A 15,655-nucleotide genomic window follows, 5' to 3' on the forward strand; every position below is an offset into this window, starting at 1 on the left:
GTTGTTATTCTGTCTCTCACTGTTCAAATAGACCTACTATTAAAATGATAGACTGATCATTTCTTTGTCAGTGGTTAAACGTACAAAATCAGCAGGGGATCAAATACTTTTTTCCCTCACTGTATCTACACGTATGCTACGGTCACAAGACGCAGGCCTCCTAACTGTCCCTAGAATTTCTAAGCAAACAGCTGGAGGCAGGGCTTTCTCCTATAGAGCTCCATTTTTATGGAATGGTCTGCCTACCCATGTGAGAGACGCAGACTCGGTCTCAACCTTTAAGTCTTTATTGAAGACTCATCTCTTCAGTAGGTCCTATGATTGAGTGTAGTCTGGCCCAGGAGTGTGAAGGTGAACGAAAAGGCACTGGAGCAACGAACCGCCCTTGCTGTCTCTGCCTGGACGGTTCCCCTCTCTCCACTGGGATTCTCTGCCTCTAACCCTATTGCAGGGGCTGAGTCACTGGCTTACTGGTGCTCTTCCATGCCGTCCCTAGGAGGGGTGCCTCACTTGAGTGGGTTGAGTCTCTGACATGATCTTCCTGTCCTGGTTGGCGCGCCCCTTGGGTTCGAGCCATAGGGGAGAACTTCGTGGGCTATACTTGGCCTTGTCTCAGGATAGTAAGTTGATAGTAAGATATCCCTCTAGTGGTGTGGGGGGCTGTGCTTTGGCAAAGTGGGTGGGGCTATATCCTGCCAGGTTGGCCCTGTCCGGGGTATAGTCGGACGAGGCCACAGTGTATCCCGACCCCTCCTGTCTCAGCCTCCAGTAATTATGCTGCAATAGTTTATGTGTCGGGGGGGCTAGGGTCAGTCTTTTATATCTGGAGTATTTCTCCTGTCTTATCCGGTGTCCTGTGTGAATTTAAGTAAGCTCTCTCTCTCTCTCTCTCTCTCTCTCTCTCTCTCTCTCAGGACCATGCCTCGGGACTACCTGGCCTGATGATTGCTTGCTGTCCCCAATCCACCTGGTCGTGCTGACCTGTTGCACCCTCGACAACCACTGTGATTATTATTACTTGACCCTGCTGGTCATATATGAACGTTTGAACATCTTGGCTATGTACTGTTATAATCTCCACCCCGGCACAGCCAGAAGAGGACTGGCCACCCCTCAGAGCCTGGTTCCTCTCTAAGTTTCTTCCTAGATTCCTGCCTTTCTAGGGAGTTTTTCCTAGCCACCGTGCTTCTACATCTGCATTGCTTGCTGTTTGGGGTTTTAGGCTGGTTTCTGTATAGCACTTTGTGACACCAGCTGATGTAAAAATGGCTTTATAAATACATTTGATGGATTGATTGATCTCTGCATGTGTGGTTCCCACAGTGAAGCATAGAGGAGGAGGTGTGATGGTGCTTTGCTGGTGACACTGTCTGTGATTTATTTAGAATTCAAGGCACACTTAACCAGCATGGCTACAACAGTATTCTGCAGTGATATGCCATCCCATCTGGTTTGCGCTTAGTGGGACAATCATTTGTTTTTCAACAGGACAATGACCCAACACACCTCCAGGCTGTGTAAGGGCTATTTGACCAAGGAGAGTGATGTAGTGCTGCATCAAATTACCTGGCCTCCACAATCCCCCAACCTCAACCCAATTGAGAAGGTTTGGGATGAGTTGGACCACAGAGTGAAGGAAAAGCAGCCAACAAGTGCTCAGCATATGTGGGAACTCCTTCAAGATGGTTGGAAAAGCATTCCTTATGAAGCTGGTTGAGAGAATGCCAAGAGTGTGCAAAGCTGTCATCAAGGCAAAGACTGGCTTTTTTATTTTATTTGTTTAACACTTTTTTGGTTACGACATGATTCCATGTGTTATTTCATAGTTTTGATGTCTTCACTATTATTCTACAATGTAGAAAATAGTAAAAATAAAGAAAAACTCTTGAATGAGTAGGAGTCCAAACTTTTGACTGGTACTGTATATTTAAAAAAACCTTTCTACATCAACAAATTTCACAAAGTGCTTTTCAGGTCGGTCATGTCAGAGGTACGGCATAAGGAGGCAATTGATGGCTGTCCCTGTGTCCTTGTCCCCATCTCTGTCCCCGTCCCCGTCCCTGTGTGTGTGTCAACAAGCCCACAGCTACCCAGGCCTTGGTGACAAACACAGGGATTGCCATGACTCACTGTTTTCCCAACCTCCGCGTGTGTGTGAGAGAGAGCTCTAGTGTGTGTGTGTGTGTGTGTGTGTGTGAGAGAGAGCGAGAGAGAGAGAGAGTGATCTTTCTCTCTCTTTCTGTGTGTTTTTTCAGTGTGTGTGAGTGCTGAGTAAATACAACGTGACAAAGTGGCCCAGGGCATTACGTCTCCATTAATAGCCACTTTAAGGTCATGGGCTGAGGGCGTAAGCCGATTGGCTGGCTGGCTACTCACCTGGGAAGTAGCGAGCCAATCCAGTGGCACTGCCGAACACCTGCCACAGTAGAGTAGGATCCTCTTCCTTGTTCTTCCTAAACACGGCCTCTAATGCGTCTGTCCAGTTCAGCTCATTCAGCACAATGGTGGCTGTGGGATAGACAAACACATACGCATACACATACATTAGTATTCATATAACAGAGTTAAAGGCCCACTCTGTGATATTTACAACTGTTTATGATAATTTGAATTAAACAACTCCTTTTCTGAGGGGACTTCCTTTGAGGTGACGGATTGGTATACAAGACACATAACAACATGATATAACTCAAAAACATGTACAGAAATGCTATTGAAGCAATAGATGAGTATTCACAGAGAGAGAGAGCCGAAGTGAGAGGTTTCACTCCCGTCAAAATCTGTCCACGTGGGAAAACAGTGATTATGGCTTAACCCCCTAAGGTCAATGTCTGCGCCCCCACTGAAATCTAATTAGCATAATATAAAAATCTCCATTAAAATCTGTCAGTTTAAGCTAGAGATATCGGTTGTATTGCATTGGATGAGTCTCAATCCACTACATGTGGATGTCGCACTTCCGCATCTGCAGTGAAAGCTGACAGAGCTAGAGCGGTGTTTGTCAGATCATGAAACAACCTGAAAATCAGTCCAAAAATCGTTTTGGCCTACAAACTATTATGACCCCTCTGTGGAAAGGTTAGGCTCTTACCAACAAGTACATGTAAAGCTCCCCGAGTGGCGCAGCGGTCTAAGGCACTGCATTGCAGTCCTTGAGGTGTCACTACAGACCCGGGTTCCATCCCAGGCTGTGTCACAACCAGCCATGACCGGGTGTCCTATAGGGTGGTGCACAATTGACCCAGTGTCGTCCGGGTAAGGGGAGGGTTTGGCCAGGGGGGCTTTACTTGGCTTTAATTGCGCTCTAGCCACTCCTTGTGGCGGGCCGGGTGCCTGCACGTTGACTTCGGTTGGCAGTTGAACAGTGTTTCCTCTGACACATTGGTGCGGCTGGCTTCCGGGTTAACTTCTTATGGCTGGGTGGCAGTATTGAGTAGCTTGGATGAATAAGGTGCCCAGAGTAAACTGCCTGCTACTCAGGCCAAGAAGCTAAGATATGCATATTATTAGTAGATTTGGATGGACACTCTGAAGTAAACACTCTGAAGTTTCTAAAACTGTTTGAATGATGTCTGTGAGTATAACAGACCTCATATGGCTGGCAAAAACCTGAGAAAAAATCCAACCAGGAAGTGGGAAATCTGAGGTTTGTAGTTTTTCAAGTCTTGGCCTATCCAATATACAGTGTCTGTGGGGTCATATTGCACTTCCTAAGGCTTCCACTAGATGTCAACAGTCTTTAGAACCTTGTTTGAGGCTTCTACTGTGAAGTGGGAGAGAATAAGAGCTGATTGAGTGAGAGGTCTGCCAGAAGGGCATGAGCTTCAGTCATGCGCGCGCCCATGAGAGGTAGCCGAGTTCCATTGCATTTCTAAAGACAAAGGAATTCTACGGTTGAAACCTTATTGAAGATTTATGATAAAATCATCCTAAAGATTGATTCTATACATCGTTTGACATGTTTCTACGAACTGTAATGGAATTGTTTGAGTTTTTGTCTGGCCTGCGCGTCGTGAATTTGGATTTGTGAACAGAAGGCGTGAACAAAAGGAGGTATTTGGACATAAAGGATGGACTTTATTGAACAAAACAAACATTTATTGTGGAACTGGGATTCCTGGGAGTGCATTCTGATGAAGATCATCGAAGGTAATTGAATATTTATAATGCTATTTCTGACTTCTGTTGACTCCAACATGGCGGATATATGTATGGCTACTGAGTACGTCTGAGCGCCGTACTCAGATTATTGCATGGTGTGCTTTTTCGGTAAAGCTTTTTTGAAATCTGACACAGCGGTTCCATTAAGGAGAAATTTATCTAATGTTCCATGTATAACACTTGTATTTTCATCAACATTTATGATGAGTATTTCTGTAAATTGATGTGGCTCTCTGCAAAACCACCGGATGTTTTAGAAGCAAAACATTACTGTACATAACGTGCCAATCTAAACTGAGATTTTTGGATATAAATATGAACTTTATCGAACAAAACATACATGTATTGTGTAACATGAAGTCCTATGAGTGTCATCTGATGAAGATCATCAAAGGTTAGTGATTAATTTTATCTCTATTTCTGCTTTTTGTGACTCCTCTCTTTGGCTGGAAAAATGGCTGTGTTTTTCTGTGACTAGTTGCTGACCTAACATAATCGTTTGGTGTGCTTTCGTAGCAAAGCCTTTTTGAAATCGGACACTGTGTTGGGATTAACAACAAGTGTATCTTTAAAATGGTGTAAAATACTTGTATGTTTTAGGAATTTTAATTATGAGATTTCTGTTGTTTGAATTTGGCGCCCTGCACTTTCACTGGCTGTTGTCATATTGATCCCGTTACTGGGATTCCAGCCATAAGAAGTTAAGTGGGCGGGTGTTAAGGAGTGTGTTTTGGTGGGTCATGTTTCAGAGGACGCATGAATTGACTTTCACCTCTCCTGCGCCAGTCGACACTTGGCGTTGCGCATGGTGATCTAAGGCTTGTCTGCGGCTGCTCGGGCATGGAAACCCATTTCATGAAGCTCCCGACGAACAGTTCTTGTGCTGACGTTGCTTCCAGGGGTAGTTTGGAACCCGGCGGTCCTGTTCTGTGAGCTTGTGTGGCCTACCACTTCGTGGCTGAGCCGTTGTTGCTCCTAGACCTTTCCACTTCACAATAACAGCACTTACAGTTGACCAGGGCAGCTCTAGCAGGGCAGAAATTTGACAAACTGACTAGTTGGAAATGTGGCATCCTATGACAGTGCTACGTTGAAAGTCACTGAGGTATGTCCTGCCGTACATACCTACACGTACGCTATGGTCACAAGACGCAGGCCTACTAACTGTCCCTAGAATTTCTAAGCAAACAGCTGGAGGCAGGGCTTTCTCCTATAGAGCTCGAATGCTGGCGGTATATAAATATATACACACACACTTTTTTGATACTTCAGGGGTCATAAAATTAAAAATGAAATAGCTAAATGATTCTTGGTATGACCTTCGTTAAATTCCATATAGCTTAGTAGAATATGATACATATGACAGTGGACAGTCACACAGACACCTCCATTTCAATAATGTATCTGAATCTTGAATTCAATCTAAATAAATATATCCATGCTATAAAAACAAATCTCTACAGACAATGGTATGCTGGTACCTGAGAGAATTCAGGCATGTAAGGGGTTAACTGCTCCAGGAAGAACAAGGTGCATAGCTGTATTGGGTGAGGAGAAGCTGATCACACACTGAGGACTATCTTTATTTCCTCCAGAGCTTCCCATCCCTGTGCAGCCCTCCACTCACCAAGGACTGGTCTGAGATCAGTGTTCACAGTGATGACTTTGAGGAGAGTGGCGTGTCAGTTGGAGGAGACACTGAATAAAGAGATTGAGAAGCTGCCTGACATCAAACTGAAGAGGATTCAGCAGTATGCAGTGGATGTGACTCTGGACCCTGATACAGCACAACGTGAACTCATCCTGTCTGAGGATGGGAAACAAGTAAGATATGGAGACACAACAGAATCTCCCTAATAACCCAAAGAGGTTTGATCCTGTCCTTATTGTCTTGGGAAAGGAGGGATTCTCCTCAGGGAGATTTTACTATGAGGTGACTGTTACAGGGAAGACTGGATGGAGTTTAGGAGTGGCCAGAGACTCCATAAACAGGAAGGGCAATATCACACTGGCCCCCAATAGTGGATGCTGGGCTGTGGTCCTGACAGATAGGAGTAAGTACGCAGCTTGTGCCCCCATCTTTACCCCCCTCTACTTGAGAGAGAAGCCCTAGAAGGTGGGGGTATTTGTGGATTATGAGGAGGGGCAGGTCTCCTGTTATGATGTGGAGGCCAGGTCTCATATCTACTCTTTCACTGGCTACACCTTCACTGAGAAACGATATCCATGCTTCAACCCTAGTGTTAATCATGATGGTAAAAACTCTGCCCCTCTGATTTCCCCTGTCAATCACACAGACTGAGTTTGAACCTGAAAGTAAGTGACCTGTAAAATAAGTACCTCCATTAGAGTTGTCTTTTATGAAACTCCAGGGAGAATATTTCACTGTAGAGTATTACTGATATGCTTGTTATTTGTTATAATCAGTAGTCCATCTGTCAGTCTGTTAGACATGATGAGTGCAGAATGCAGCAGCAATGTAACATAGTCTACCTGTATTACCATATCTCTTAGGCTCACAACAAGTTATTACTTCATATCTGGGAGAGATTTCAGGGGATGTTCTGATTATTTTTTATCAGATAATATCACCACTACATGTTTGTTTTACCTACACTCTTAGAAAAAAAGTGCTAAGTAGAGCCATACAGGTGTTTTCTGTTTGTAACCATAGGGCAACCCTTTTTGGTGCTGGGTAGAACCCTTTGCACATTATGCTGGCTTGCAAAGTGATGTGTAATTCATAAATCCAGCCAGTGATAGGCTATCTAACAATTGGAATTGTTAATCACACCCAACCTGCATTTAGAATGACTGCAGGGTAGGAAAGATTGAATACTGAGACAACGTCAATCATTTAAACTGGAACAACTATCTCAGTAACGGGTGCAATGAATCCAATTACAAACCAATTGGATTAGTTTAGATATTATCTTTGTGTAGCATACAATTAATCAACCATTCAATGTACATGCAAAAACACAGATATTACAGTAAAACAAACAATTCTGAAAATCTTCCTGCAATAGAGCATGCTGGGAAATATTATATATGGCTCTATGTAGAACCCTTTTTGCCTTCCAAAGAATCATCAAGAACCCTTGTCTTCCAAAAAGGGTTCTTCTGATCAAAACAGTTCTTGGTAGAGCCCTATCCCTTCGTAAAGAAACTTTTTGGAATAATTTTTTCTAAGAGTGTAGATATTATGCACACTGTATATCTCTGTTGATCCTCATTAGCTGTAATTAACACTTAGTAACATTCAGGATTTTTCAAATCCAGTTGAAAAGTGATCAAATTGGTATTGGGTCTAGTACAGTCCCAGAGCTTTAGAATAGTGATGGCTATTTATGACATCAGTTTGGAATAGTAGACTTATGCCACTGTGGGGAAATATATATGATATTGGGTTGTGTGTAATGAATGGTGTGTTTCTGACTCATCATTGTATATAATTCTCAAATATTTTTTTACTAAAAAATAAATGTACATGTTATCGCACCTTGTCTGTCTGCCTTTCTGAACTGATAATAACATGAATAACACTCATTGTGAAAATAAAGGCAAAGAATTAGTGAGTGAATGATGAAAACAATCAAGAGAAACATGAGGGTGGACAGTCACACAGGCAGCTTAACTTAAATAATGTACTATTGACTTAAATCTATATAAAAAATATCCATACTATAAAATTCATAATCTACAGACAATGGAAAACTGGCATCTGAGCGAGTTCAGCCATGTAAGGAGTTAACTGTTCCAGGGAGAGGGGAGGACCATTTCAAGATCACTTTGCTGAAGTGGATTGGGAGGAGCATTACAATGTCACTTTGCTGAAATGAAACTTAAGTATACAGTGTACTGAGTATGGAATAAACTCTCCCCAGCTCTTCAGAAATATCTATTAAATACACAGTCTACTATCTCACAGAAAATACAAAGATATTACCCACAAACACATGCAGGTGAGTAGAGAGATTAACATGGACAGATAAATTAAGTTAAATTAAGATTAAGTTCAACCATGTTTGATGTGTGTAAATCCTTTCTAGTTTCCAACAGTATATTTAAACTCTTTATTCTTTGGTTTTAGTACTATTTTCTATGTTATATGGTAACGCGTGTCTAGATTGGCTAGTATCCCTCCATAATGCAATGTTGGAAACTCTAAAGCTTGAACAACAATTTAGTTGGCTGATTCTAGATTATGTATTTTTTACGGTTTGACTTTTCTTTCTCTGTCTAGATATGCCCACCTCCAGTAGTCTCCTGTATGAAGAGCAATTCCTGTGCTCTATCTGTCTGAATGTACTGCAGTCACCGAGGAAGGCTGAAGGGCTCATTAAAGAGCTGGAGCAGGAAACCACTGAGCTAAAGAGAAGAAGCACTGAGCTGGAGCAGCTCTCACACACTGAGGACGACCTAAACCTCCTCCAGAGCTTCCCATCCCTGTGCAGCCCTCCACTCACCAAGGACAGTGATCTGTGTGTAGGGACTGTGAGGAGAGCTGTGTCTCAGCTAGAAGAGACAGTCATGAGTGAGATGAAGAGGCTGTTTGATGATGAGCTGAAGAGGATTCAGCAGTATGCAGTGGATGTTATTCTGGACCCTGATACAGCAAGCCCCTGGCTCATTCTGTCTAAGAATGGGAAAGAAGTGAGAACTGGAGAGAAAAAAACACAAGCTCCCTGATAACCCAAAGAGGTTTGATTCTGCCGTTAATGTCTTGTGAAAGAAAGGCTTCTCCTCAGGGAGATTCTACTATGAGGTAACTGTTACAGGGAAGACTGAGTGGAATTTAGGAGTGGCCAGAGAGTCTATCAACAGAAAAGGGACTGTTACATTAAGCCCTGATAATGGACGCTGGGCAGTGATCCTGAGGGATGGGAGTAAGTACATAGCTTGTGCACCGAAACGTGTCCACCTCTACCTGAGAGAGAAGCCCCAGAAGGTGGGGGTGTTTGTGGATTATGAGGAGGGTCAGGTCTCATTTTATGATGTGGAGACCAGGTCTCATATCTACTCTTTCACTGGCTACACCTTCACTGAGAAACTATATCCATACTTCAGCCCTTTGCTCAATGATGGTGGTAAAAACTCTACTCCTCTAATCATCTCTCCTGTCAATCACACAGACTGAGTTTGAACCTGAAATTAACTGACCTGTAAAATTAGTACCTCAATTAGAGTTCACTCTTTCATCAAACACCAGGGAGAATATTTCACTGTAGTTTATTATCTGATGTTTGTTATTATTATTATTTGACTTCTAAAAGAACAATCCTTTATCTGATCTTAACGGAGCACTGAGCCGGCCACTCTTAAATATCACCTGGGCCAGCACAGGTGAAACACCTTCCCACTAATGAGATGACAAACCAGCACAGGTGTAACACATACTGAGTAACGAGGGAACACTAATCAATGCGCACCATGTGCCAATGTCCAACCTCTAAATATAAATGGAAAAACCAAAGTCTATAAAAAACATTGTTAGTCTGTTAGACATGATGAGTTCAGAATGCAGCAACAATGTAACATAGTCTACCTGTATTACCAATATCGCCAAGGCTCACAACAAGGTATGACTTCATATCTGGGAGAGAGAATTCAGAGGTTGTTCTGATTATTGTTCCCCATGATGAAATCGGGGAGGGGACTTTGGCTCTGTCTCTGTCCGATAGCACGTTTGTATGTTTGTCACATGCGATATCTCAGACTGGATGGCCTGTTTTTGATGAAACTTGGTTGTATGATGTGTCTTGCTGTAGAGATCTGGCATGTTCTAAATGACACAGCCTGGCCAGGTGGAGGCACTATATCAAGCAATTGAAAATGCATATTTTGAAAGGTCACGCCCCTCACCCAGTTTGTCCAAAAGTCATGAAATTCAGTACATCGGTCCTCCTCTTCACAAGGAACAAATTTGCAGCAGGGATCCATAAGGTCCACCATGATGGATATTACGCCATTTAGTATTTTGTGAATAACACTTAAAATGCTACACCTCTGGCACTGAATGACCGATCTGCAAGAAACTTGACATGCAGCACGTATGGCCAAACGTCTCTCAACGCAATATATTCCAGACTAGTACCTAAAACAACATGGTCGTAATGGCCAATAAACGTTCATGTGGTCCGACACATAAATCAGTCACAGATATTTGTATTGTAACACATTTGGTACACATGTTGAAAACACTGTCAACAAGACCCAACATATGCAAGAACATTCATAGCGACCACAAGGTGGCACTATAACGGGCACATGTTTTGTTAATATCAGCATTGTCTAGTTTGAATTTGCCGGGGGAAGGGGGGGTATCGTTGAGGAGGACAAAATGTTTAATGTTGCATTGTTTTAATTCTGATAATATCGGCACTATATGTTTGTTTTACTTAGATATATACAATGCATATACTCTGTTGATCCTCAATAGCTTTAATGGACACTGAGTAACATTCAGGATGTCTGGATAATTACATTCAGTTGAATAGTGATACAATTGGTATTCAGTCTAGCACAGCACCAGAGCTTTAGAATAGTGATGGGTATTTATGACATCAGCTGTATTCTATGAAATATGATTGAATTGGATGTCATTTTTTTTTGTGGGGGGGGGGGTATATTATATGGGGGTGTTTAATCGTCTGTTTCTATGGTTTTGATGACTCATTGTCACTGCATTTCAACATCACCTTGTCGAAATAAAACTAAAGTATACAGTGTATTGTGTACGGTACCAAACTCTCTCCAGCTCTTCAGAAATATCTATTCACTACCTATACACTGTGTCTACTTTCTCACAGAAAGAACAGAGATATTATCCACAAACAAGCAGATGAGTAGAGAGATTAACATGGACAGACAAATTGAAAGGTAAGCTTTAGTGTGTTTACTACCTCTTACTTTTTTTGTTTTTAGTGTGCAAATCCTTTTTTCTTTTCAACTGTATGTTTAATCTCTTTATCCTTGGGTTAGACTATTTTCAATGCTATATGGTAACACATTGTATCAAGGTTGGCTAGTATCCACCCATAATGCAATGCTGGAAACTCTAAAGCTAAAACTACAACTGAATTGACTGATTCTACACTTTTAGAAAAACAGGTGCTAAGAAGAACCATACAGGGTTCTTTGGTTTGTCCCCATTGGGCAACCCTTTTTGGTGCTGGGTAGAACCCTTTGTAGGTTCTATCTAAAACCCTTCATGTTGGGTTCTTCAAAGAACCCCCTGTATATGGTTCTACCTAGAAGCCTCTATGAAGGGTTCTACCAATAACCATTTTATCAGCTAAAGTTTCTTCCTAGAACCGTCTATGAAGGGTTCTATTGAGAATCCTCTTATCTTCGGAGAGTTTTTCCTGGAACCCTGTATGAACCAGTGGAACCCACCAGCCTTATTAGCCTTTCAAATAAAATTATGACAATACATTACATGTATCTTATACAATGGGTGGGTCTAATCCTGAATGGTGATTGGTTATAACCACATTCCAGCTGGTGTCTATTCCACAAGTTACCACCGGCTAAATCTATGACGTTAAAATGCCTATTTACTCTGTTCCATCTGACTGCGCAATCCACTGTCTCATCAGCCCAGCCAGGCAATTTATCAACTAGATCTCCACTATAAAAAGCATCTACAACAGTAGAGATTTGAATACAATTTAGTCGGTCTCCGCCATTTGCAACATTGTTTCAATATTCAAATTCCTTCTCCAGCTGTCCCATAGCAGCGAACGTGTCGGGAGTCAGGAGGCGGGACGAGACAGGCAGGCAGGCAGCTTTTCTCAGCCAGTCGAAATCATGAATCAGCATCATTTTTATGGATATATACAAAGAACTATCAATAGAAAACAGGTCAAACGAAACAAAGTGCAGCTAGTTTGCAGTCTTCCCAGCTTCAGTTTGAAGTGATTGTATTAGCTGTGTTGTTGGCTAGCTCCTCTGAACAACAGTGTCCTGAGGAGAGAGCACATTTTCTATGCCAGGTGAAATTGCACATCATTAGCTCATTGTTATGGATGTATCCAAATAAATGTCACTAGAAAACACCTAAAACAAATGCAGCTACTTTGTTGTTATTCTGGCTGCACTGTTTGACGTGACTAAGTTATCCATAGTTGTCTAACTAGCAAGCAAGGGATAAGAACGTTGCCAGAATGTATGGCAATAGAACATTTAGAACGAACGACTGGGTCCCGTCTCAGACAACCGAACCAATAGACCAGCCGGCTTGGGTAGCAACCCAAGATTTGTGTAGGGACTATATCTTGTGTAAGGATTAAATAGTATGAATAAATGAATTCAAACGTTTAATGAAAATATGTAAATCATTATTTGAATATGTTGGTAACCCATTGTTTGAAAGTGATAAAGCCCTCAAAGCCGGTGTTTGTCTTGGGCCTAACAACACCCGTGCCAATATATCCTCCAAACACGCGCTTCTTGTGCATTACCACTTAAATAAGGCCTTTCTTTGAGGGCCTAGTTACAGTGGGGCGGCAGCGTAGCCTAGTGGCTAGAGCGTTGGACTAGTAACCGAAAGGTTTCAAGATTGACTCCCCGAGCTGACAAGGTACAAATCTGTCGTTCTGCCCCTGAACAAGGCAGTTAACACACTGTTCCGAGGCCGTCATTGAAAATAAGAATTTGTTCTTAACTGACTTGCCTAGTAAAATAAAAAAATACCCTATCACAGTTTTGTTAATCATTTCCTGGTTTACAGGCAACATCAGGCCTGCAAGTCACATTATCATGGCTTGAAAAGTGATGTGTAATTCAATATTGGAATCAAGCCAGAGTTAGGATATCCAACAAGTGGAATTCTTAAATCACCCGCAACCTGCATTCAGAATGACTGCCAGGGTAGGGAATACTGAATACTGAGACTACCTCGATCATCTAAACTGGAACAACCAAAATTACTAACAGATTGGATTAGTTTATTTATCTCTGTGTAGCATAAAATGTATTAACCAATAAATGTACAGATATTACAGTAAAATAAACAATTCTAAAAATATCTCTGCAACAGAGCATGCTGTGAAATAATATACACTGCTCAAAAAAATAAAGGGAACACTTAAACAACACAATGTAACTCCAAGTCAATCACACTTCTGTGAAATCAAACTGTCCACTTAGGAAGCAACACTGATTGACAATACATTTCACATGCTGTTGTACAAATGGAATAGACAACAGGTGGAAATTATAGGCAATTAGCAAGACACCCCCAATAAAGGAGTGGTTCTGCAGGTGGGGACCACAGACCACTTCTCAGTTCCTATGCTTCCTGGCTGATGTTTTGGTCACTTTTGAATGCTGGCGGTGCTTTCACTCTAGTGGTAGCATGCGACGGAGTCTACAACCCACACAAGTGGCTCAGGTAGTGCAGCTCATCCAGGATGGCACATCAATGTGAGCTGTGGCAAGAAGGTTTGCTGTGTCTGTCAGCGTAGTGTCCAGAGCATGGAGGCGCTACCAGGAGACAGGCCAGTACATCAGGAGACGTGGAGGAGGCCGTAGGAGGGCAACAACCCAGCAGCAGGACCGCTACCTCCGCCTTTGTGCAAGGAGGAGCAGGAGAAGCACTGCCAGAGCCCTGCAAAATGACCTCCAGCAGGCCACAAATGTGCATGTGTCTGCTCAAATGGTCAGAAACAGACTCCATGAGGGTGGTATGAGGGCCCGATGTTCACAGGTGGGGGTTGTGCTTACAGCCCAACACCGTGCAGGATGTTTGGCATTTGCCAGAGTACACCAAGATTGGCAAATTCGCCACTGGCGCCCTGTGCTCTTCACAGATGAAAGCAGGTTCACACTGAGCACGTGACAGACGTGACAGAGTCTGGAGACGCCGTGGAGAACGTTCTGCTGCCTGCAACATCCTCCAGCATGACCGGTTTGGCGGTGGGTCAGTCATGGTGTGGGGTGGCATTTATTTGGGGGGCCGCACAGCCCTCCATGTGCTCGCCAGAGGTAGCCTGACTGCCATTAGGTACCGAGATGAGATCCTCAGACCCCTTGTGAGACCATATGCTGGTGCGGTTGGCCCTGGGTTCCTCCTAATGCAAGACAATGCTAGACCTCATGTGGCTGGAGTGTGTCAGCAGTTCCTGCAAGAGGAAGGCATTGATGCTATGGACTGGCCCGCTCGTTCCCCAGACCTGAATCCAATTGAGCACATCTGGGACATCATGTCTCGCTCCATCCACCAACGCCACGTTGCACCACAGACTGTCCAAGAGTTGGCGGATGCTTTAGTCCAGGTCTGGGAGGAGATCCCTCAGGAGACCATCTGCCACCTCATCAGGAGCATGCCCAGGCGTTGTAGGGAGGTCATACAGGCATGTGGAGGCCACACACACTACTGAGCCTCATTTTGACTTGTTTTAAGGACATTACATCAAAGTTGGATCAGCCTGTAGTGTGGTTTTCCACTTTAATTTTGAGTGTGACTCCAAATCCAGACCTCCATGGGTTGATAAATTGGATTTCCATTGATTATTTTTGTGTGATTTTGTTGTCAGCACATTCAACTATGGAAATAAAAAAGTATTTAATAAGATTATTTCTTTCATTCAGATCTAGGATGTGTTGTTTAAGCGTTCCCTTTATTTTTTTGAGCAGTATATAAGGTTCTATGTAGAACCCTTCCAAAGAATCATCAAAAAACTCTTTCTTCCAAAAACGCTTTAGGATGGTAAAGGGTCTAGGTGGGACAGCAGGTAGCCTAGTGGTTAGAGTATTGGACTTGTAACTGAAATGTTGCAAGATCAAATCCCCGAGCTGACAAGGTAAAAAGTTGTCATTCTGAACAAGGCAGTTAACCCACTGCCTTGAACCCTTTGACTTACAATATTCTTCCAAAAAGCATTCCTGGTAGAACCCTATCCCTCTGCAAAGAACCCTTTTTTTGGGGGAGACATTTTATGTTAAACTCGCATTTTGATCACTCGAAGACAAAGAAGAAACATCGGAGAAAAGTCCTGCTTCATCTCCATCTAGATAAGGCGTCCTCCAGCAGTGTCGTGTCTGAAGAGCAGGTCCTGTGCTCAGTCTGTCTGGATGTGTTCACTGAGCCGGTCTCTATTCAATGTGGACACAACTTCTGCATGACCTGTATCAGGATGTATTGGGATAGCAGTGACATGTGCCAGTGTCCCATCTGTAAAAATACATTTGATAAGAGACTAGATCTCTTTGTTAATGCTTTGATTCCTGAGATCGCCATTCAGTTCAGGAAGTCAGTCCAGTGAAAGCTACCAGCAGCCCAAACCAATGCCCTGTCAAACCTGGAGAAGTGTCCTCTTCTCCTTGAGAGAGAAGCCCCAGAAGGTATACTCCTGTTGTAAAGAGAAGCAATATGCTTAATATTAGGAAAGTTAATAAATATAGTTGGCCTAGCCTATAGAAAGCTGATGCGATCCTTCTGTTTCTAATAGAGGCCATCACTCTATTTTTTCAGGCAATTGCATAGCCT

At 42.8% G+C, this 15,655-nt stretch overlaps 1 protein-coding gene and 1 pseudogene across 3 annotated transcripts in view; one reads left to right on the top strand and one right to left on the bottom strand.

The window, feature by feature from the left end:
- LOC106595617 (voltage-dependent calcium channel subunit alpha-2/delta-1) overlaps window positions 1-15,655 on the bottom strand; it is a 176,096-nt gene that overhangs the window by 56,201 nt on the left and 104,240 nt on the right. For all 3 annotated transcript variants that reach the window (XM_045722235.1, XM_045722234.1, XM_045722233.1), the window contains exon 7: window positions 2,377-2,508. In XM_045722235.1, the coding sequence (XP_045578191.1) occupies window positions 2,377-2,508 (132 nt within the window). The remainder of the gene's footprint in view (window positions 1-2,376; window positions 2,509-15,655) is intronic.
- Window positions 7,732-10,707, top strand: LOC123723812 (pyrin-like; annotated as a pseudogene).

Source organism: Salmo salar, chromosome ssa07, assembly GCF_905237065.1.
Source record: "Salmo salar chromosome ssa07, Ssal_v3.1, whole genome shotgun sequence".
Classification (NCBI taxonomy): Eukaryota; Metazoa; Chordata; class Actinopteri; order Salmoniformes; family Salmonidae; genus Salmo; species Salmo salar.